Below are 24,849 nucleotides of genomic sequence, written 5' to 3'. Positions count from 1 at the left end.
TGGTGACCATTTTTTAAAAACTCGTACTGTACATTTATGTCATTTAACATATAATATTGAATACTTTACATTTGAAATTATATAACGATTTTATTTGTGCGTCATCTAACCATTGATGCTTCTTCCTGGTGGGGGTGTCCCTCACCCTAGTAACAGCCTCCTCCAACCAATCAGACCAGAGAGAAATATGAACTGTGGGGGGCGCGACCAATTACATCGCTTGCCTTCGCACCCGCCCCTTTGCCTTACTGACCGACTTACTCGCGGGTCGGTTGTGCCCGGAAAGCGCGTCAAACAGCGACACCTGCTGGTAAAAATGAAAACAATAACATTAAACTTAATTAAAATACTGTACCTGTGACAGCAGTCAGGAATTAAAATAATACATAATACTTTGTTTTATGTGAAATTATTTTTGTGTTAATGAAAAAAATACGAGAAGGGTGTATGTGAAAAACAAAAAAGTGACATAAAAATATGACCAAAAAAAATTAAATGTCTAATTTGTACTAATGTGTTTTTTGTTCTGGATGACAACTATGCTCAACATTTGTGGTTTGGTGTGAAAAAAAAATTGCTCTTTTGAAATGTATTCATTTTAAAATTTCACCTTGAGGCACTGTTTTGGTTGCTATGGTTACTTTAGCAAACTGCTCGAACGATAATCCGAAAGGCGTTTTAGCGAAACGAGATCCGTATTTTGTTGAATTTCTCGGACATATGTAAACCAAACAAACGAAGACATTCGGACTACATTCAAGTCGGGACCAATTCGGCGGTAGGTTAAAAAACAACAACACAATTTAGATGAAAGAGGCCAACAAACTTAAGCTAACAATAGCATTCAAAGTCACTAGCTAACCACGGCCACGTAGGTCAGTTTGGATCAATGAATAGTTTATCAAAGCATGTAAGATTCATTATGTACGTCACTGATATTACACATGGTACTAAAGTTGACTATTGAGAAATAAGTGAAAATCTGCAAATTAAGGCTTATGAATGTTTCAATGAAACGTTTACTTCCGTTGTACCTCTGCAGGTGATCTGAGTGTCTTCCAGGCATAATCCCCTCGAAAAGTTCCTCTTAGGTTCCCCTGTGGTAGAAATATTTCAATATGGAGTTGGGAGAGAAGCTAAAGGAGCTCAACATGTCAGTGGATGAAATTCAGAGACTGACAAAGGCTTTTAAAGATGAGAATTTCAGAAAAATGCTGCATGAGTACGCTGAGGAGATATCAGATCCAGAGAATAGGAGAATTTATGAAGAGGAGATTGCCATCCTGGAGCAGGAACGGGGAAACAACATTGAGTTCATCCACCCACAGCCATTCAGGGCCCTGAAGACCAGTCTGAACCGCAAGCAGAAGTGTTACATCAACATCTGTGGCAATGAAAAAGTGGGGAAGCCTGAATGTAAGTGTGGGGTCTCCGAGGACGGTCGCAGGGGACAATGCTGGTCACTTCCTCACAATCTGTCCCAAGGGAGGCAAGACACAGATCCAAAAGGAAACAAAATCACCATCTATGATGTTGTTTTTCATCCAGACACCCTCCACATAGCGAACAAAAACTCAAAATTTATGGAAATGGTTAGCAGTACAGCCGTTAAGGCGATTCAGGATGCCTTCAAGGTCACTTTGGATGAAAACAACATGAAGGAGATGAAGACAAAGTATAAAGGGATGCCTCATCCTTGTGTCATTCGGAAACGCATCCCTGGATTCAAACCGACAGACCCTCAAGATGACCCTCTCGCCTTCCCATACCCAGATGAAAAACCACCAAAAGAAATCACCCCTGATCCCAAACCTAGGAGCTATGTAATCCAACCTGAGAAAATCAAAAAGCACTCTGAGCCAAGTTATACTGTAAAATACAGATCCTTCATTGACCTGCAGGACTTCAGATACTCCAGAGACTCGGCAAAGAGCCCCAGGCCCAAAGAGATTATCGTCACTATAGATGTCCCGCTCCTGAAGTCGGTAGCGGACGTAAACCTGGAGGTGAAGGAGAAAAGCCTGCTTCTGGAATCTGAGAGTCCTGCCTACAGACTGGAACTACCTTTGTCCTACCCTGTGGACGAGGAGGAAGGAGAGGCCAAGTTTAGCAAACAGAAAGGACAACTTACTGTGACTCTGCCTGTCCTTCCTTCTAATGAGGCAACAGAGTTCTTTGCGCAGCATGCTGGTGACCATGACAGGACAGAAGGACACATGGAGGAGGGGAATAAACAGATGGAAGGCAGGGAAAGTCAAGATGGGGAAGAGAAGCTGAAGAAAGAAAATGAGGAACCTGTGAAAGAAGAGGAGGAGAAGTTGAAAGAAAATGCCATTGGTAAAGAGGTGGAGTTGACAGAAAAAATAACAGTTCAAGAACAGCAAAAAAATGAAGAAAAGATGTATGAAAAAGGAAGCCATGAAGTGGAAGAGAACATGCAGGAAACCCAACAACTGATCAGTCACCAAGACCTACACAAAGATCCTGTTAGGAACGAGGATGCGCCAAAGAAAATAGACTCTGAGGAAGAAAACCCAGCAAGTGTCGATCTGCTACAGACTTCACCTGAGAGGCATAGCCCTGTAGTCACCTTCGAAACTTGTAGTTATGTAAAAGATGCAGCCGCGGACTCGTGTTCAGAGTCACACGCCCCAATTTATGACAAAGGAAGCGATAAGGTGGAGAACGCGCAGGAACCTCAAGAACTGATCAGTCACGAAAACGGAAGCAAAGATTCTGTTAAAAACGAGGATGTTCCACAGAAAATGGACTTCGAGGAAGAAAACCCAGCAAGTGTTGATCTGTTACAGACGTCACCTGAGAAGCAACGCCCTGTAGTCACCTTTGACGCATCAGGTGATGTAGAAGATGCAGCTGCGAACTCGTGTTCAGAGTCACCTGCCCCAATTTATGACAAAGGAAGCGATAAGGTGGAGAACGCGCAGGAACCTCAAGAACTGATCAGTCACGAAAACAGAAGCAAAGATTCTGTTAAAAACGAGGATGTTCCACAGAAAATGGACACAGAGGAAGAAAACCCAGCAAGTGTTGATCTGTTAGAGACGTCACCTGAGAAGCAAAGCCTTGTAGTCACATTTGAAGCATCAGGTGATGTAGAAGATGCAGCAGTGGACTCGTGTTCAGAGTCACCCGCTCAAGTGATGGACGCGTACATGCAAGAAACTGCGAAAGAGAAGGTGGGACATGTTAATGTGAGATTTATACTCTGACATAGTAATGTTAATTGGTTCAGGACATGTCTGCAATTAATTTCCAGCGAAGTATGAAGTATACTTGGTTCACAGCTAAAGCATAAAAACATGTTTATTTGAATCATTTATACAGAGCCTCTGAGCTAATGAAATTAGTTTTTATGGGTTGTCTGCGTGAAACAGCAAATAATACCAGTAAATAATATCCAAATAAATACATTGTCAGAATTAAGACCCCGAACGGGACAAGCGGTAGAAAATGGATGGATGGATAAATTAAGACTGCAACAATTGATTACATTTTTTTTATTTATTGTTGCTTCGATTAATCGTTTAAGTATTAAAAATGAAAAAAAAAATCAGACCTTTGAATACACAAACATAGTTTCTGTAAAGCCACTGCAGCAGAGTGCACATTTGCTTTGTTGTTTTAAATTAATGCACACATGTTGAAAGGGCAATTTAAATGTTGATGATGTGCATCTATTAGAAAAAATAAAAAAAGGTTATGGCAAGCCGAAAAAAATGTTTCCCTAAAATACGCATTGAGGCTGTGTTTTATCTGATTACTCAAACAAAATCATCTATCAATTAAAATAGCAGCCCGAATCAGAATATTGTTAAATACAGTAAAAAAAAACACATAGTAAACTGATACAAGAGCATTTCATGTAAAATTAACACTAAATACTGCCATGAAAACATTTTAAATGTTTCCCAGAGTTAACAAAATTGGTGAAAAAAAAATTGTTCCAGCCATACATTCACAATATTAGGTACATAAACAGTCGTCTCTTGTTTATTGCTGTTGATTGGTTCCAGACATGACCCTGATAAAGGAATTTCCACAAAGCAGGAATTATTAATCATAAATCCAATATTTTCATAGCTAGAACATAAATAACTGTTATGACCTTCTAAATAAAACACATTATGAGCCCTCTGGACATGAAATAACAACCTTTAGTCACCTCAACACTCCTTTAATCCAATACAGTAATGCTGCCATTATACTGAACAGCATGCTCTGATTGGTTTGGTCTCCTCTAGTGGCCAATACTACTGTGGTATTGATATTTTTAATTTATTTAGTGTTTAAAAATGCATAGTTTAGGGCTAACATGTTGCAAAATATGTTGTAAAAAACCTGTAATGGAGTGAAGCACGATGTTATTTTTTTACTGACCTTCACTCAATTAGATGCCTTACCATAAATACCACAACTTAACTCTCAAGGGACAAAGGTTGACATGTTTGTCCTTAGTACAATTTTGCTGTATTTTGGCCGTAATTGTTGTTAGTCCATTATACTGTACATGACTTTTGTCATGTTGATTTGTTTCACAGGTGTATGATACACTGGCAGTTATTCAACAATACCTGTAAGCCATACAGGACCAATGAGGGTGTAAAAACATGTTGGATTCATTTTATTTAGTCAAATTTCTCAACTTATGCCCTAAACAAATTTATCAAACATATAATTTTTTTTAGGGCTGTCAAAAATAAGTTAACTAATGGGATTAATCTAAAAAAACTAGCACGTTAAGCATGTATAGATACAGATTAATCACGCAATTTTATTTGAGCGTACATGCTCCTTTACCTTAACCGTGGAAGGTTACCTGAAAGGTGGCTGGTCGTATGCTTGCTGGCAAATTTATCTTCAAAATAAACCTCATATACTTAAGATAAATTGTTTCCGTGTTTAATAATATGAAATAAATGAAACTTATTTAAGTAAAACATACACATTTTGTTTCACAATCTGACAACAAAATTGCCAGTGACTGGTTAGGACTGGTGCCTCACAATAAGAAGGTCCCGGGTTCGATGTCTTTCTGTGTGGGTTTGCCTGTTCGCACTGTGAATGCGTGGGTTCCCTCCGGGTACTCTTGCTTCCTCCCACCTCCAAAGACATGCACCTGAGGATAGGTTGATTGGCAACACAAAATTGGCCCTAGTGTGAATGTTGTCTATTTGTGTTGACCCTGCAATGAGGTCAACACCCCGCCTTCTGCCCGAATGCAGTTGAGATAGACTCCAGCCACACCCGCGACTCTGAGAAGGGCAGAGCAGTAAAAAATGGATGGATGGAATAAACCTGACATTAGATGATCAAAAGGCCAACATTTAATATTTTTGTTTACGACTGGAGTTTGAGAAATGTGTGCAAAAAAATCTAAGAAAAAATAATACATCTTTTTCAGGTCTTCAAAACTTGAGGCCTTTTGTGACTCAAAGGGGAGACGGACCAGTTATGTAAATTACAAGTTTGGACCCGAGTGTTAGGTTTGCTAGCAAGGTTAAAATGTCAATGCAAGGATCTGCCAATATGTTTACAGCAGTCCAAGTTCCTCCATAAAATAGGAGCACTCCATTTTTTTTAGGAATTTGCTGTAAAAGTGTTTGTCTCACAAGTTTTGAACTGAACTCAGGGGTCAGAATGTCATTCCTGGGCCAGATTTAGCCCTCGGGTCGCAAGTTAAGTAGTCCTGCCTAAGGGCACTCTGCAGCTGAGTAAATTAACACCCCTGGCAATTATATGACGAAGTACCGTAATCTGTTTTCTTTCTATAGATGGAAATAGACTCATGTCAGGAATCTGTGTTGGAAAACCACATTGACGAGTCAAACCAGACGCCTGCACAAGAGGAAGCTCCTTCTGTAGGAAGTTCAGCAAGTCACCCTGCAGAAGAGAGCACACTTCTCTCAGCAGAGGATGTGGACAAGACGGAGGAAAAGCCAAAGCCTGACAAAAAGCAACCTCTTGTGTTGTTGAGGGAAATCGACAAAGATGGAAAGGTGACAGTCGTCAGCGATCACTCTACATCCGTTGGATTCGTCTTCCATAACTCCCTGATGTATGAACTCGACTAAAAAGAGTTGAAAGTGCCTTCTGATGAGATCAACAGAGCAGTTTATTTGTTTTTTCAATGTAAACCGTCTCGAACCACGCACTCCATCCAATGTTTGTTTACAGTGTTTCTAATATTTTGTACCTCTCAAACTAATTAGAAACGTAATTCTACGTTACACCATTGCAAGTTATAACCAAATACAGTATATTATGTGTTTTTGTGCAAGTGTGCCTAATATTGGGGAAAAATTGTATGCATTCAAATCATTTACAATGAAGTCCTGTAATATCTTCCTAAAAAAAAGTATGCTTTTATTTAAATCTTCAAAATGTATACAAAATGGTAGGTTATTAGCGCAATAAAAGCAGCAGCTACCCGAGGTTATGACATCGCCTACTTGCATTACTCCTAAAGTAGGTCAGTAGGGGACTGCAGGAGAAATATTTTAGAAACAGGTGAATACCTCTTTCATTGCCATGTATTAATTGTGTTATTTTAGGTTGTAAAACAGGCAACTCCTAAAAAAACAAATGTCCATAGTGCTGAGTCTTTTCCCCCCAGCTCATTAAGAGCATCGCTTTAGTACCTGCACCAGTTTCAATGTCCCTCATCTGATTCCCCTCTGGAGGGTTTTGTCCAAAAACTGGGAGTAGCAGGAAAGAGAGCAGTAGTGCTGTGTCACTGGGGCGTCTGTGCCGCCCATGTCGTCCACCAGAACCACGGTGTGGGACACTTGGTGCAGGTTCATGCTCACAGCTGTCTTAATGTAGAAGCTGACGCAGAAGCGTCCGCAGTCGCAGGTCTTCGCAACGTCCAGGTCTCGGCATAGGTGTGCAGGAATGAGGTGAGGTCCGTATGGAATTCTGGTGCAAGAAAATCATTGGTTAAAATGAGACGTGGAAAATTATTTCACATATTTCAACAGTTCTTAAGTATCTTAACAGCATCAGCCTTTAAACTGCCTTGTACAGAGCAGACAGTTTTCTGTTAATTAGCTAGATTGTGTTGTCACTATGTGCTCAAAAAAGACATTTCAAAAGTACCCTTAAAGCAGAGGTGTCCAAACTTTTTACACCCAGGGCCACAAACTGAAAAATCTCATGAGCTCACATAACCGTTTGGACTTTACTTTCCTGCGTTCTATATCATTTCCTGTCCTGGTGCCCTTAATTTGGTTCTACTTCTTGCTAAAATCTTTGTTTTGCTGCACCTTCCCTTTGTTTAGTTTCCTGCCAGCGCACCTGTTTTCCATTTCTAATCAAGTCTATTTAGGTTCACCTGTTGCTCCTTGCCAGCCCAGGATTTTTGCCTTTAGTCAATGTGCGTGAGTTACTCTACTGCCGCTACATGCTCTGTACTAGCATGTTTTTTCTGCAGATTTTTGCTCTCTACCTAAAGAATGAACTTCTTTGACCTTCACACATGCCTTCTGTCTCTGCATCCTAGTGTCACTAACATGTGCCACCGTGACAGAATCAAAGGATGTGCGGCCATTTTGTTGATAATTTTCATCTAAACTTTTGTCATAAATGACAAATCACATCTTTAAAGTTCAGTGTAACATGTTTTTATTGTTTAATTGTATTTGTAAGGATGTGCCTAGTAAAAAATGAAGTATGTGCTGCAAAAGGCCCGCGGGCCTCAGTTTTGGACACCACTAATCTTTAATGACTCATATACCCAGATTATGCTCAGCATTGATTAAAATATCAGTAAGTTTACGCTTCTTTACAGTCTGTGTCTCAGTGTTATGCTACTGTTTAAAGCAGACCTGGGCATTTTGCGGCCCGCGGGCCACATCCGGCCCTTTGTGCGTCCTTGTCAGGCCCGCGTGAGGCCAATCATAAATAACAAAATACATTTAAAAAAGTATCTTGTCGAGTGTGCAATACAACGGTGCTGCTTTTGTTTTGAAAAGCGTTATTTGTATTACTTCCGTGTGGACGTATGCGCATGCGTGATTGTGAGTGAATGTGAACAGCAGCAATCACAAATTACAAAATGCATTTTAAAAAACATTTATGTCGTGCGTGCAATACAACTGTGCTGCTTTTATTTTGAAAAGTTATTAATTGACGTATGTCCGTGTGTAACCTGTAAGTGAAGGTGCACAGTGAAAAGTGATGCCCGGTTACCCCCGAGATGTCAGCTCACGCCAAAAAAAGAAAAGTTGATGACGAATGCCGTGTTTTCAACAAGACATGAACTGCCAAGTATTTCTTTACAGGTTGCTGTGTTGAAAGAATATAATTTGAATCGCCACTACACGACGAAGCATGAGGAAAAATACCGGAATATGTCTGATGAAGAGCGCGCAAGGGAGGCTGATGCGTTTATGGTAAAAATGCAAACCTAACAAGGACTTTTTGCCAAATTTCACACCCCCAGAGATGCAGCCGTCAGGACAAGTTTAGTCATTTCTCACAAAATCGCCAGAAAAAGTAAGGCGTTTTCTGACGGAGAGTTTATTAAGGAGTGCTTATTGGAGGGGCGCATTTGAGAACGTGTCACTCTCCCGACGCACTGTAACGAGGCGGGTTGAGACCATCGCTGGAAACTTGGAGTTTCAGCTGAAGAACAGAACGGCCGACTTTGACTGTTTTTCGCTGGCTTTGGATGAGAGCTGCGATGTACGTGACACCACCCAGCTACTCATCTTCTTACGTGGGATAACTGCAGACTTTCAAATCACGGAGGAGCTGGCAGCCATGTCGTCAATTAAAGAGACAACCACAGGTAATGACTTGTTCACAGAGGTAAATGTGTGTTTGGACATGTTAGGACTGAAATGGGACAAGCTGGCTGGTGTGACAACAGATGGTTGTCCAAATCTGACGGGGAAAAATGTTGAACTTTTAAAGAGGATGCAGAATAAAGTGACAGAAATTAACCCTGTGCGGAAATTGACAATTTTGCATTGTATTATACATCAGGAAGTGTTGTGTAAGACAGTGTTAAAAATAAAACCAACCAAGGCAATCTGCTTTTGTATGAAGTTAAGTTAGGGTAAATGAAATCATTATAATTATTTATCTTTCCGTATATCAAAAATAATATTGAGCAAAATTTAATTGAAATATTGTCGATTGGCCCTCCAGCAGTGCTTGGGTTGCTCATGCGGCCCCCGGTAAAAATTAATTGCCCACCTCTGGTTTAAAGTGTATTATCACTAGTATTATGAATATTTTTAGTATCAACATTTTAGCTTTTTGTATTTTTGTTTAATTGTAATTTTAAAATGTGCCGCAGGCCAATGAAAAGCGAGCTGTGGCCGCATGTTGGACACCCCTGCCTAAAAAAAAGAGTATAGGGAATTTTTATATGGCAAATCATTCAAACCGAAGGTCTGCTACGGCCCTGGAAGCAAGCTCTTGAAGAGGAACCGGGAATGTGAGCTGCATTGTGTTGTCCAGTGGGTTGGGCTGGACGAATGGGTTCCCAAACAAATCCAGGTTCTCGAGTCTCAGCTTGCGGAAGTCACCGGGCAGCACAACCAGCTGGTTGTGCGCCACAGACAAGAACCTCAACTTAGTGAGGCGGCCGACGTGGAATGGCAAACAAACCAGCTTATTGTCATCCAGCTTGAGGTTCACCAGTTCCCGCAGCTGGCAAAACTGAGCGGGGAGGAACCGCAGCCGGTTCTGGCTGAGGTCCAAGAGCTGCAGGGTCCGCTGCAGGGTGGAGAGACAAAGGGCCTCGCTGAAGGCTTCTAGGTGGTTGTTGTGGAGTACCAGCTCAGACAAGCAGCCTAGATCACCGATGGTGGCGGGGAGCTTCTTGATGTGATTGTTACTGAGGTCCAGTTTACGAAGAGCTGAAAGTACATACAAAAATACAAACATTTTATTACTGGGCCACCAACACTATAATTCTTAAATATTGGCAATATGAAGCATTTGATCCCCTCCCGTTGTGGTTGGTTTTGGAGGCAAACTCAACTAAACCAGTTTCTCTTAGAGCTTTGGTTTACTCTCCCATTCACTCGGTATAGCTCGGTTGGTAGAGCAGCCGTGCCAGCAACTGAGGGTTGCAGGTTCGATCCCCGCTTCCGCCATCCTAGTCACTGCCGTTGTGTCCTTGGGCAAGACACTTTACCCACCTGCTTCCAGTGCCACCCACACTGGTTTAAATGTAACTTAGATATTGGGTTTCACAATGTAAAGCGCTTTGAGTCACTTGAGAAAAAGCGCTATATAAATGTAATTCACTTCACTTCACTCAACTACCACCTCTTATACGAATTGTAAAGACCTCAATCAGGATTTGGGTTACCTTAGACGCAGTGTTGGGTTAGTTACTGAAAACCAGTAACTAGTTACAGTTACTAGTTACTTTATTTCAAAAGTAACTCAGTTACTAACTCAGTTACTTACACCAAAAAGTAATGCGTTACTGTGAAAAGTAACTATTTAGTTACTTCTTTTCCCCCCCCTTTTTTTAAGGCTCCCATTAATGCCCTTTTAGCCTTCATTTCAGTACTGTTATTGCACTGGAGAATAATAAAATCTGTTTATCAACTTGACATGCATTTGCATCACTGAACTCAGAAAGCAATGTGGTCTACATACAACACACAAAGACAAAGATATGTTTCAAAGGGCCAATTTATTTCAGGCCAGAACAAATTCACAAAACTATTTTAAATAGCTGCAACATAATGGAATTTTAACTTTAAGTAGATAGGATCTTTGATCCAAGACACAACTTACATTTAACTAAGATGTTATTTTCTTTGTGCTCGACAAAAGAAAAGTATTGAGAATGTCTCCATGTTAAGAAACTTGACTTCTGGCTCCACCATGATGTATTGTTAGTTGTTATGAGAGTAGCGTGTGTGTGTGTGTGTGTGTGGCCCTTTAAGATATGACAGCATGTGAGGCGAGTGACTCAGTGAGTGAGTGAGTGGGTGAGAGAGGTGAGGGAGCGGCAACAGTGAGTGTGTGCAGGTGCTCTAGCTTGGTGGATGGCTGCGTCCAATAAAGTCACAAAGTTGCAACAAACCGCCGGCCTCGTCATTCACCCTCAGCTGTAAAGACCCACTGCCGGGTAAAGTGAAGGTTGTTAGCCCCGAAGTACATAGGACGTCTCCCCTGCGCCCCTCAACTACGGTCTGGGAGTCCCCCCGCCCCCACTCACAGAAAGCACGCCTTTTCTTTTCCCCCGCAGCGCTCCAATAAAACACACTCAGATCTTCTGTTTCTAGCCAATACCACATAAAAAATAACGTAAAATAACGCAGTAACGCATCATGTAGTAACGGTAACTGAGTTACTGAATATAAAAAATAACGCGTTAGATTACTAGTTACCGCCGAAACTAACGGCGTTACAGTAACGCGTTCCTTAGTAACGCGTTAGTCCCAACACTGCTTAGACGCTATGTTGGTCTAGAGACTATTCCTAGTCTTGCACCCATCACTACTAATCATGCTTCCTCCCTCTCTTGTTTATAGTGCCTTTTTATGATGGTCAAGTCCCGGGATCAACAACATTAAAGATGTATACATTGACAACACTTTTGCTTCTTTTCAGCAACTTTGTAGTAAATGTTCACCTCCTAAGCAATTTTTTTGCGATATCTCCAGATCCGCAGTTTTTTTCGTAATACTTTTCCCAGGTTTCCAAACTTACCGACTGACACGGTTTTAGATGCGTTTTGGACACCACTTCTGAGGATCAATTACACATACACATTTACAATCAAGTTACTCTTTTACGCCCTGAGTCTCTGAATTCAATTAAGTGACTTTGGGAGTGTGATTTAGGAGTGACCTTATCTGAGGAGAGCTGCACAGAGACTTTAAGTAGAGTTTATAAGTCTTCTATTTATGCTAGACACAGCCTTATTCAATGCAAGCTAATACATCGTACTTATTATACCAAGGTCCGAATTGCTAAGAAGTATGACAGGTTTTGGCTCTGTCCATCCCTGTGCAGTTATTGGACTGAAAGTTTTAACAATTTGTCTTTGATTATTAATCTAGTTGCTAATTTACTGTTGATATCTGGTTACTTTCTGTTGTAACATGGTTCTATCTACACTTCTGTTAAAATGTAATAAACACTTATTCTGTTTGGATACTTTTATTCCATAAAACTTTGTTTTATGGAAGAATACAGGAACATCATACTAACAATGCAAATGATGCATGTGTTCTGAAATGGATGATTGATTTAAAAATTTTAGACATGTCACGGAATGATAATTTAGAAAAATGTCAATAAGCTCTTTAGCTGCATTAAAAATAAGTTGAGTCCATCTTAAATAAAGTGTATTTTACACCCTCTCAGTTGTTTAAAATGGTTACAGTAGATAGCAAGTCATGTATACATAAAGTGTCAGGCAGCTGACGGAACTCGAATTAGAATGGGAATGTCAGTGAATAAAAGAGTTGTGGTCTGTTGCGAGAATTGCCTTGGTTGTCCATCCTAGGCCACCGCAGGTCACAAGAGTTGCTAATGTTAGCCATGTTAGCTCATGTGTGTTGAACTTGAGACAACTGAAATAAATGAGTCTTGTATGAAACAAGCTCAGCTTCCTCATTAACATGACATGGTGTCAGAGTTCAGGACTACACGTGACCAAAAAATGACAAAGTTTGGGCCTCCAGAGCCGTTTCATTTTACCGTCCAGTTGAGTGGCCGCTATGGAGGCAACACTTTTCACGTTTTCAGAACTTCCAAGACCTTTTGTATACTATTTAGAAGCCAAAGAAAAGAAACAAAGATGTAGCAATTTATCAATGACGGCAAAGTTATTGAGTTCATTTTCATTTATCGTTTGAATAATTGACTATAACCAGAGGCCTACATGTTGTACAAGTTAATGGTATTCATATCTCTGCATGACAAAACCATCTCTATTTATTGTTAGAATGCCTGCTATACATTCTGTAATTGCGGACTATCGATCAGAGTAGGTTGTAAAATAATATACACTTTATTTCTATCAGCCAGAAAGCATTTATTTAGGTGGAAAAATCACATATTACATTACAAAAAATCTTTGACAAAACATGATCGTAATCTAAAAACTATTTTTCATTGTTTTGGTAGTTAGACCAGATTTGATGCGTAGCACTATTATTGTGAAGCCGAAATGTGTGATTGGTATGAGAAGTGTTTTGACATGTTTTGACAAAAGTCTCCGATAAAAGTGACTCTCGACTTCCTCTCTATTGTCTTTTTTCTGTTGAGCTTTTTTTCCATTTTACTAAAGCACTTTCAGTAGCAATCCACATTTTATGTTATTAATGCACTCAAGTGTTAAGTAAACACGGATGTGAACTCCTCTCTACAAGAGGCAAAGCACGCCAGCAGGAATTCACTCTAATGATGTCGTCTCACGGCGATCGAAGATAAAATAGTCTTGTCTAAAGTAGGGGGAAATAATAAATTTTAAGATGCATCGCAATTCGGGCATGGATGATTATAAAATGATAAGTAAACGTCAATAATCGATAAATGTATTATAAATAAAGTCATGCACAGTTCTAAAATTTGGCTGACTGCAGCGAGCCACCTCACCAAGAGATCCGAACAGCTCCTTTATATTAGGGCACTAAAGTTCCAGTTTTGCACACATTTTCGTTAATCTAATAAATGTGGAAATTAATATCTTATTTCTTATTACAAGTGCACTGTTTATAAAGTTTCAAGTGATAAACGCTTATTTGGTGAAACGAAAATAAATGTAAAACTGCATCAATATACATATAGGGCTGAGCGATATACTCGATATATCGCGAGTTTGTCTCTGTGCGATATAGAAAATGACTATATCGTGATATTCGAGTATACGTTCTCACGCAGTTGCTTTTAGCTGCGGGCATTAAACTGCATGCGTTTCTCCCTCTTTCTTGTCTCTCCTTCTCACAGAGACTTAAAACAAGCACACCTTCTTACATAAGTCACATACTGTCACGTGTGCAACGTCACACACTCCCGCGGAGCAGTCAGGTAGCGACATGGTAACATTAGCTGTGATGCTAATGGAGCGGTGCGAGTGGTAATACGAGAGAGAGAAGATGCGAATCTGGTAACAAATGAAGGAAGAATTAATTCCCAAGAAAAACAGCACGGGGTCCATCGTCTGCCGGTGGTTTGACTTCAAGCGGGAATATGTTGAACATTTATGCGGCAGAAGCGTTGCTACAAAAAGTAGCAGCACTGCTAATGTGTAGCATCATTTGAAAAGTCACCCGCTAGAGAATGAAGAGTGCTTCAAACTGTGCATGTCAACATCTCTGTTTGGTGCCACACCCACAAAATGCCGAAGCAACTATTTCCACATCAACACCGTAGGACATATACTATTTAAAGTTAAAGTTAAACTTTAACTTTACATAGTATATGTCCTATATATACTATATATACATATACTATTTGATATGCAGCTCATATTTATGTGACACTTATTGAAATATCTTGTGCGACATCATGCACAAAAGTGCACTTTATTTGTTTTTAACTATTGTTGTGGCGTTCTGTACAAAAAGTACACTTTAATTTAGTGTTGTTTTGATATGTCATCTTAGTGACATCATGCACAAAAGTGCACTCATAGCTTGTTTTAAAATGTCTCTGACAATCTTGCACTTTCTGTTTTGAAATGACATGACTGTTTGTGCCACTGCTTAATAACTGATTAATAAATACAGTTTTGGTAAATTTACTTAGTTGTGAATTCCCTCTCTGCATGAAAGTTTAAAATGAGCATATATTAATGCAGTATGAACAAGAATGTTTTAATGTAGACACATAGAATCATTATACTGCTGTGATTATATGCATCAAGTGTTCATTCAAGGCTAAGGCAAAATATTGCGATATATATCGTGTGTCGTGACATGGCCTAAAAATATCGAGATATTAATAAAAGGCCATATCGCCCAGCCCTATTTACATACATTAAAAATGCATCAATAATCAAATTTTAATCGAATCGTAGCGCCTGAATCATAATCGTAATCGAATCACGGGGGGCCCAAAGATTCCCACTTATAGTCTTGTCTTTTTGGGTGAATGACTTGCCATGGCTTTGGATCTGAGATTTCCATAATGTCCCCCTTTCTTTGTGCCTTTCTGCATGCTATTTTCAAGCTTGTGGCTCGACAGTAACTGGACACGTTACATTTCCCCACGCTACGGAATGGACAGAAGGTCAAGAAGGAATCAAGACGCATACACGTTAAAAAATGATCGTCGTTATGGTTAACATGTTATTATCGTGTTAACTTTGAAAGCCCTGGTAGGAAGATAATTGTGGTTGGCTTAAAGTCAGGCACGGTGGTAGTAGTGTCATGGTCTGGGACTGCATTAGCGCTGCTGGCGCTGGGAAGCTGTTGTTGATTAAGGGGAATCATGAATTCCAATATGTACTCTGACATTCTGAAGCAGGGCATGATGCCGTCCCTTGGGAAATCGGTTCGCATGGCATTTGTTCGTTTCAGAGGGCAGTAAATACTGTATATAATGCTGTACAAGCTGTACATTGACTACTTCACTTCTATATTATTATCCCTTTGAGAAGATATGATGAAAAGGTTGCAACACGCACCTTTGAGAGTAAGCATGCGCATGTCGACACGTGACAGCTTGCAGTAGGAGACCTGCAGCTGCTCCAGAGAGTAAGGAAAGCTGGAGGTGAGTGGGTAGTCCTTCTTCGAGATGATGGTGAGCTTCTTTTTGGGCTGCTCCACGTCTCTCGCGCGAACGGATGTCAGGGTCGAGAGCGGGAGGCTGCTTGTCACGCTTCCTCTGTCTGCCAAGCGAGCTGCCGAGAGGAAGTTCTTCAAGCTGTTGGCTTCGGCCTGAGAAGTAATTGACATTGTTAGGATGTTGATACAGAATATCAGATGTCATTAACGCTCAGTCAAAGTATGATTTACCCAAGTGCCTAATGTAAAGAGTATCTCAACTTAAAGAGCGTTTTGAGTTTTTTTTGATAATTATTATGCTTTAAGTCACGAGCAGCCCCACCATTACTTGGCGAATAAAATGTCACAGTGAACACCGTAAGATCCACCTTAACAACTGGTCCTACGCACTAGCATTAGCTTATTTCTAGAGATTGACATAACTTTGTTTCCCAAGCATGGGAGAGAAAAAAGTGAGAGAGAAGTACACCGCTGAGAAGAAGTGGATGATAATAATTGAATTTAAAAAATAAATCATCTTTGGCGAAGCAATTTGAGTTCATCCCTGCTAGTCTGCACAATAACGCCAGCCAAGAATGCTACAATACTATCTAAACGGTGGACATTTATCCATGAAAATATGGAAAAGCTGATGGTGTTTGACGGAAAAGCCGCTGGAAGGAGATACTGTAGAAGTCCAGTCTCCAAGACAAATGCTATACAATATTATTATGACATTAGTTTATAAACTAATGTAGTTGTTAGTGGTAAATTATATTGTATTGTTTTTGTAAAATATTTATTTTCTAAAAGTTAGTTTTTTTTTGTTTGTTTTTTAAAGGCATGTTACATGTTGAAATGATGCTGTTTTGGAGGGCCAAGCATCGAATACATTTATTTCAATAATTTCAATGGGAGAAGTTGATTTGAGGTACAAGCGTTTGAATTAAGAGCTCTGTCACATGACATGACCAATTAACCTTCTAAATTGAAGTACTACTGTAATGGTTATGGAAAACTGTAGTTTTCCCTGTAAGTGATTAATGGGGAACACATTTAAGCATGCAAGGATTAACTCTGCATGTTTTGATTGTTCTTTACCTTTATGTGTCTTTAAACAATTGTATGACAATTAAACCCAAGACTAAGTATTTATGTTTTGCTATTGCCAGTGCTTATCTTATTTTTTACACTTAGATGCTAGTTAGGAACGATTGGCCTGTACAGTTAAATAGGGTTTTATGACACTCTGAGACAGACTTTTCTCAGCTTTCTTCTCTGTGTGAGGTCAAATTTAGAGTACAGTTTGTATGTAACATAACCTCAGCTGACACGACAATTTATAGTGACCTACCTCCTTTAAAAAGAAATAAAAAGATGAAGGCTAGAAAGAAAGTGAACATTTGTGGTCCAAATATATAATCATGACAAATAATACAGTAAAATGTGTGGTGAGTGTCGAAAACTACAGTTAGTCATCATTAAGGGTGTGTGCTATATGATGTGAAGATTGCTTCATTGTAGGATCTAATTCAACATATTAATTTGGTGCCTGAATGTTACGGTCAGCTGTGTTAGAAACTGGGTGAAAGGTCAGCGCAGTGTTCAACACAGCATTCAGACTCAGCAGCAACTGGAAACAATGAAGCAGCCGTGGTGTCTGTCCAGGCAGTCAAAACAAACACGTGTTTGTCTGGGCAACAAATGACCGAGTGGACAGTTGCAACAAAGAACGAAATGACAATTAAACCTATTCTAATGACATTTTGTCATAAAGTGTGACAAATCAAGGATGTTGTACCTTGCTCAGACAGATGTCGATGGCTGGTTCCTTTAACCTGACGGTAGCCTTGCCTTCCTCCACAAACCACGTAAAGAACTTCTCTATGTTGTTTTTCAGCTGCAAGACACAAGCGGAAAAATCTATTTGCAGAACAGGGTATTGTCATTTGTCAGTCACACACTCATCAAGTTTTGACAGGAACACAGAGCTTTCTTTTCACGCATGCTTGAATCTTTTATGCAGAGCCGTTCGAATAAATAAACTCTCCTGAGCTAATAAAATTAGTTTTGATGGGTTGTCTGCATGAAACAGCAAATTTATAACTAACCTGTAAATAATATCCAAATAAATGCATGGTCAGAATTAGGCTGCAACAATTAATTGATTAGAATAAAATATTTGATTGCTGCTTTGATTAATCGTTTAATTAGTACAACTATTAAAAATGAAACAATTCAAACCTTTGAATTCACACAAATAGTCTCTGCACAGCCGCTGCAAAAGAGTGCACATTTTCTTTGTTTTTGTTTAATTAATGAACACATGTTAAAAGGGCATTTTCAATGTTGATGATGTGCATTTATTAGAAAAAATAATGAAGGTTATGGCAAGTTGAAAAATGTTTACTTAATGTAAACCATTTTCCCTAAAATACGCATTGAGGCTATAAAGTGTGTTTTATCTAAATACTCAAACAAAATCATCTATCGATTATAGTAGCAGCCCTACTCATTTATAGTTTTACATTTCTTTTCAATTCACTAAATACGCATTTATGACTTGCAACTTTTAAAAACAGTGCATTTGTAATAAGGAATTCCCATCACATTTATTAAATTCATGGAAATGTGTGCAAAACTGGAACATAAGTAACTTAATTATAATAAAGACGCTGGTCGGATCTCTCAGTGAGGTGCTCTCTGTGGTCAACCAAACAGTCTGAATTACTCCATTTACAATAAATAAATCGATTATTAGCGTTTACTAATTGATTTTATAATCGTCCATGTCCGAATTGTGATGCATCTAAAAATCGATTATTTACGACTGTAATATTGATATTTTAATTTTATATACCCTTTTTATGCTCAAAAAGGCTTAATTTAGGACCTAAACATTGTAGAAAATGCTTAATTTTTTTTTTAAACCCCCAAAAATGTGCACTGTGGTGAAGCCACAATATTTGAAGCGCGATACGGTGAGGGACGACTGTACTGAGAGAAAAAATAATGCACGGTTTGATTGACACTGTCAGAGAGGTATTAATTAAACATGGTAATTATTGTAGCAGTAGTTTGCAATGGTATAGAAACAACATTTGAGCTATGGCAGCTGAGGCAATATTTGTCTTTTTTTTAATTTGAAAACATATGTAACAATAAATCCTAAGTCAAATAAATTAAACATTTTGAGTAAAAAATATCTAAAAATGAAACAATTTAAACCTTTGAATTCACATAAATAGTCTCTGCACAGCCGCTGCAAAAGAGTGCACATTTTCTTTGTTTTTGTTTAATTAATGCACACATGTTAAAAGGGCATTTTCAATGTTGATGATGAGCATTTATTAGAAAAAATAATGAAGGTTATGGCAAGTTGAAAAATGTTTACTTAATGTAAACCATTTTCCCTAAAATACGCATTGAGGCTATAAAGTGTGTTTTATCTACATACTCAAACAAAATCATCTATCGATTATAGTAGCAGCCCTACTCATTTATAGTTTTACATTTCACTAAATACGCATTTATGACTTGCAACTTTTAAAAACAGTGCTTTTGTAATAAGGAATTCCCATCACATTTATTAAATTCATGGAAATGTGTGCAAAACTGGAACATAAGTAACTTAATTATAATAAAGACGCTGGTCGGATCTCTCAGTGAGGTGCTCTCTGTGGTCAACCAAACAGTCTGAATTACTCCATTTACAATAAATAAATCGATTATTAGCGTTTACTAATTGATTTCATAATCGTCCATGTCCGAATTGTGATGCATCTAAAAATTGATTATTTACGACTGTAATATTGATATTTTAATTTTATATACCCTTTTTATGCTCAAAAAGGCTTAATTTAGGACCAAAACATTGTAGAAAATGCTTAATTTTTTTTTTAAACCACCAAAAATGTGCACTGTGGTGAAGCCACAATATTTGAAGCGCGATATGGTGAGGGACGACTGTACTGAGAGAAAAAATAATGCACGGTTTGATTGACACTGTCAGAGAGGTATTAATTAAACATGGTAATTATTGTAGCAGTAGTTTGCAATGGTATAGAAACAACATTTGAGCTATGGCAGCTGAGGCAATATTTGTTTGTTTTTTTATTTGAAAACATATGTAACAATAAATCCTAAGTCAAATAAATTAAACATTTTGAGTAAAAAATATCTAAAAATGAAACAATTTAAACCTTTGAATTCACATAAATAGTCTCTGCACAGCCGCTGCAAAAGAGTGCACATTTTCTTTGTTTTTGTTTAATTAATGCACACATGTTAAAAGGGCATTTTCAATGTTGATGATGAGCATTTATTAGAAAAAATAATGAAGGTTATGGCAAATTGAAAAATGTTTACTTAATGTAAACCATTTTCCCTAAAATACGCATTGAGGCTATAAAGTGTGTTTTATCTAAATACTCAAACAAAATCATCTATCGATTATAGTAGCAGCCCTACTCATTTATAGTTTTACATTTCTTTTCATTTCACTAAATACGCATTTATGACTTGCAACTTTTAAAAACAGTGCTTTTGTAATAAGGAATTCCCATCACATTTATTAAATTCATGGAAATGTGTGCAAAACTGGAACATAAGTAACTTAATTATAATAAAGACGCTGGTCGGATCTCTCAGTGAGGTGCTCTCTGTGGTCAACCAAACAGTCTGAATTACTCCATTTACAATAAATAAATCGATTATTAGCGTTTACTAATTGATTTCATAATCGTCCATGTCCGAATTGTGATGCATCTAAAAATTTATTATTTACGACTGTAATATTGATATTTTAATTTTATATACCCTTTTTATGCTCAAAAAGGCTTAATTTAGGACCAAAACATTGTAGAAAATGCTTAATTTTTTTTTTAAACCACCAAAAATGTGCACTGTGGTGAAGCCACAATATTTGAAGCGCGATATGGTGAGGGACGACTGTACTGAGAGAAAAAATAATGCACGGTTTGATTGACACTGTCAGAGAGGTATTAATTAAACATGGTAATTATTGTAGCAGTAGTTTGCAATGGTATAGAAACAACATTTGAGCTATGGCAGCTGAGGCAATATTTGTTTGTTTTTTTATTTGAAAACATATGTAACAATAAATCCTAAGTCAAATAAATTAAACATTTTGAGTAAAAAATATCTAATGCATGATCAAACTTGAGAATAAAAATATATAAGAAATACTAAAAATGTTAATAATACAATTAAAAATATAATTCTCAAATGAGAATAAATTGTGAAATAGAAAAAAATAAGAAAATAAAAACACACAACGGAATGGAATCTGACAAGTCAAATTATCAACTAAATTTTTTACATAAATGTTGACCATTTAAGCAGAACAAACACTTACATTTGGGTCACCTAAAACAGTGGTCTGCAATCTTTTTTGCACCACGGACCGGTTTAGTGTAGGCATTATTTTCAGGGACCGGCTTTCCACTTGTGCCAGATAAATACACCAAAAATATGTACATGAAAAATACAACTCACTATAACGCTGAATTAGTGGGAGCACTGGGTTGTTTATTTTCAATGAAATGCAGATGGAAATCAGCCTTTGGCTACAATCTGTCACATGTATATTTTATATATTCATTGATGTGCATTGTATCATGTCACAAAGTTATAACAAACATAACAAATGGCAACTTCCTATCAGGACTTTTATTGTACATCTATAAACAAGCTTATTGGTTTGTCTAGTGCAGAGGTGTCCAACCTTTTTTCACTGAGGGCCGCACACTGAAAAATCAAAGCAAGCGGGGGCCATTTTGATATTTACTTTAAAAACCAATACAATAAATGTATAAAAAAATATACATTTAGGCCTCCACTCAGGCTTGATCCTGGTGAACCCAAAGGGTTTTGGTTAAAAAAATATAATAAATGTGTCATTATTTAGTATTGTTATTATTATTTTTCACAGTTTAAATCTCTAGATCAACATTAGGTCTATCTGTCAATATAACGTTTTTAAAGATTTAAGTTGTATGCCCTTTTTGTCAAAGAAAAGACATTTTTTTTAGGGAAAAAAACGTCAAATAGGCAATATTTTCCCCCAATCAAATTTTAAAGTGGAATATTTGAGATTATAAAATAATTGGAGCCTTAAAAAGGTCAATAACTCAAAGCAACATTGATTCATTATTATTTTTTGAGCAATGACACAAAAAAAATCCCACTAAAATTATTGGGGATCCAAAAGGGTCCTACTCATTAAAGTGTTAAAAAATAAACACACATTTTATTTTACGGTTTACTTTTAACACAATGATCTCGAGATCAGCTTCAGATCTATCCGTCAATTATAAGTTTTATTGTTGTTTATGTTTTTTGTTTGTTCGTTTTAGGCCCTTCTTTAAAAAAAAAAAACAGCTCAGTTTTTTATATGGCAAACACAAAATATGCAACATTTTCCCCAAAGAATATCTCAAAGTGGAATATTTAATGTGAAGTAATTGGGGCCTTGAATAGGTCAATAATTCATAATGACGTTGATTTTGATTCATTATTATTTTTTAAGAAAGAAACAGCCTGCATGGCAGCTGTGTGTTAATAGAGTCAACATTTTCTTGTTACATTTCACCTGTTTGCACTTTTAAGTTTTTTTTTTAAATCGTATTTTTAGAATGTGTTGTGGGGCCGTTAAAAAATGACCTGCGGGTCGGACTTTGGACACCCCTGGTCGAGTGGGACAGGCGGAAATTAAGTTGGAGAAAATGCAGTAGTTTATAAATGATTTAATATTTCCCTGCGGCCCGGTAGCAAATGTGTCACGGACCGGGTGTTTGGGGCATACTTGCCAACCCTCCCGATTTTCCCGGAAGAGTCCCGATTGTCAGTGCCCCTCCTGAAAATCTCCTGGGGCCACCATTCTCCCAAATTTCTCCCGATTTCCACCCGGACAACAATATTGCTACACCATCCTTCACTGGGCGCCATTTCCGGCCGGACAATAATAACGGTTACACCTCGAAGTTAAGCGCGGCAATCAGAACAGAAGAAGAAGACGAAGCAGAAGAAGAAACATGGCGACGACGAGTAAGAAGAAGAAGTACGCTTGCAAGTTCCAAAATGATTGGAAAAAAGAATTTCAGTTCATCCAGGACAGCTCGAAGGGGAAGAGGTATGCTGCCTGCAAATTTTGTAGATCAGACTTCTCCATTCAACACGGTGGATCAACGGATATAGTCACTCATGAATGGTCAGAGAAGCACAAGGCTGTAAATAAATTAACACTGAAATTCAAGTATTTCTTTTTTCTTTTTGTGTGTGTGTGTGTGTGTGTGTGTGTGTGTGTATATATATGAAATTCAAGTATTTATTTTTTGTGTGTGTATATATATATATATATATATATATATATATATATATATATATATATATATATATATATATATATATATATATATGACCCCCAGCGGGCCTTTTGAATATCTCCCTACTTCCGAGGTCTCAAGGTTGGCACTCCTACCCACTTCTCCAAAGTGGGCTGGCTCAGGGTGGAGGACAGAGTAAAACAACTTGCACTGAGCCTAGTCTATAAAATCTGCTACACCTCCCTGATACCGAAGTACATGTCAAACTACTTCCTTAACGTAAATGACCGCCATAAATACAACACCAGAGGGAGCTCCACTAACCATGTTAAACACAGATTCCGATCTGACAAAGGTCTCAACTCATTCTCTTTCTATGCCACATCAGTGTGGAATGCACTCCCAACAGGTGTAAAAGAAAGGGCATCTCTATCCTCCTTCAAAACCGCACTAAAAGAACACCTCCAGGCAACTACAACCCTAAACTAACACCTTCCCTACCACATAATACCTCTTCGGATTGTAAATAATCATATGTAAATAATCAAATGTAGACACTTTTTCTTATACTTTCTGATCTCTCTCTCTATGTCCACTACTTGATGTACATATCCTACCAAGTGAAGTGAAGTCAAGTGACTCAAATCAGTCCTACACGGTTTCAATGTCCATTTCTCTGATGATGCAATTGTTGATGCTGATTGTTGATGACTGAAGTGTTGATACCAACCAAACCTACCCCCTCCCTCCATATCCCACACCCCGGATTGTAAATAAAGTAAATAATTCAATGTATATACTCTGGTGATTATCTTGTGTGATGACTGTATTATGATGTTAGTATATATTTGATAGTATATATCTGTATCATGAATCAATTTAAGTGGACCCCGACTTAAACAAGTTGAAAAACTTATTCGGGTGTTACCATTTAGTGGTCAATTGTACGGAATATGTACTGTACTGTGCAATCTACTAATAAAAGTTTCAATCAATCAATCAAAAATATGGTTTGGGGACCACTGACCTAAAAGACTCCAAGAGTGTTTTTGACAATTAACAAACTTTGCATGTGAGTTTCTACTAATGGACAGTGCAGATGGCATAATAATCGATTATCAATCCGTCGTTCTATTGTGCAGAGTGCACTACTTGTCAACAATGAGAACAGATGACTAAATACGCATAGTGAGTGTTTTGCATATCATACCTTGTATTTGCAGCCAGCTTTGTCCTTAGCAGTGCATATCATCAAATAGACATTACTGCGTTGACTCATCTTGTCCAAATGTTTCCCGATGGACAGCACCGCTCTCACCCCCTTGCCGCGACATTTCATGCCAAAGGTGGGCAGCATCCGGTTGACCACCTCCACATCACACTGCAGCTTCATGTCGACCGGCTGGGAGAAAAAAAAAAGTTGCCGTGTGAAGAAGGCCCGGTATGTGGCTCCAGCCAGCCGGGCAGCTAACGAGGGCGTTACGTTACGGATGCAAAGCTCACATAATGGAGGCGGTAAAAGTTGAGAGAATACAAGCCTGCCCCGCTCGAACTTACGTCCTGGACGTCAACAAGAGCTCGGGCTTCGGTACGGAAAGAGACTAAAACAATCGCATTCCGACGACGACAACACACGAACGGAGGCGTTCAAATACCCGCGACGGTGCAGTAGTACTACTTGTAGCAGTAATAGTACACAGTGTGGGCCCTGAATAGTTGTACGCGGATGACAGTCCTCTCATTAGCTCCTGGTAGCGTAACCCCGCGCGCAGGAAGTGACGTCACGACGAAGC

General features: G+C 38.4%; 2 protein-coding genes across 4 annotated transcripts; one reads left to right on the top strand and one right to left on the bottom strand.

Moving 5' to 3' along the window:
• Positions 1-641: 641 nt before the first annotated feature.
• On the top strand, positions 642-7,773 carry dnaaf2 (dynein axonemal assembly factor 2). Its single transcript, XM_062041639.1, has 3 exons — positions 642-778; positions 1,043-3,197; positions 5,793-7,773. The coding sequence occupies exons 2-3, from the start codon at positions 1,119-1,121 to the stop codon at positions 6,090-6,092; spliced, it is 2,379 nt and encodes a 792-aa protein (XP_061897623.1). The 5' UTR covers positions 642-778; positions 1,043-1,118; the 3' UTR covers positions 6,093-7,773.
• On the bottom strand, positions 5,979-24,849 carry lrr1 (leucine rich repeat protein 1). 3 transcript variants are annotated; one of them, XM_062041642.1, is made up of 6 exons: positions 24,560-24,849; positions 24,267-24,458; positions 17,512-17,610; positions 15,632-15,884; positions 9,413-9,887; positions 5,979-6,936 (listed from the first exon to the last, which is right to left on the bottom strand). In XM_062041642.1, the coding sequence occupies exons 2-6, from the start codon at positions 24,447-24,449 to the stop codon at positions 6,681-6,683; spliced, it is 1,266 nt and encodes a 421-aa protein (XP_061897626.1). In that variant the 5' UTR covers positions 24,450-24,458; positions 24,560-24,849; the 3' UTR covers positions 5,979-6,680. The 3 variants fall into 3 exon arrangements, with proteins under 3 accessions (XP_061897626.1, XP_061897627.1, XP_061897625.1); XM_062041643.1 differs by having other exon boundaries at positions 24,614-24,849; XM_062041641.1 differs by having other exon boundaries at positions 5,980-6,936; positions 24,267-24,847.

Source organism: Entelurus aequoreus, linkage group LG03 (genome assembly GCF_033978785.1).
Source record: "Entelurus aequoreus isolate RoL-2023_Sb linkage group LG03, RoL_Eaeq_v1.1, whole genome shotgun sequence".
NCBI classification, from domain to species: Eukaryota; Metazoa; Chordata; class Actinopteri; order Syngnathiformes; family Syngnathidae; genus Entelurus; species Entelurus aequoreus.
The sequence above is the reverse complement of the archived record's forward strand: the minus strand, read 5'-3'. Positions and strand labels throughout refer to the sequence as shown.

What these genes read in the sequence shown, in the direction of transcription:
- lrr1 (XM_062041642.1), bottom strand. Translation starts at nt 24,449, where the DNA reads ATGAAGCTGCAGTGTGATGTGGAGGTGGTCAACCGGATGCTGCCCACC. An exon ending in AAGCTGGCTGCAAATACAAG is followed by an intron (nt 17,611 to 24,266) that starts GTATGATATGCA and finishes TGTGTCTTGCAG; the next exon opens with CTGAAAAACAACATAGAGAA. An exon ending in GCGCATGCTTACTCTCAAAG is followed by an intron (nt 9,888 to 15,631) that starts GTGCGTGTTGCA and finishes ATGTACTTTCAG; the next exon opens with CTCTTCGTAAACTGGACCTC.
- dnaaf2 (XM_062041639.1), top strand. Translation starts at nt 1,119, where the DNA reads ATGGAGTTGGGAGAGAAGCTAAAGGAGCTCAACATGTCAGTGGATGAA. An exon ending in AAGAAACTGCGAAAGAGAAG is followed by an intron (nt 3,198 to 5,792) that starts GTGGGACATGTT and finishes TTCTTTCTATAG; the next exon opens with ATGGAAATAGACTCATGTCA.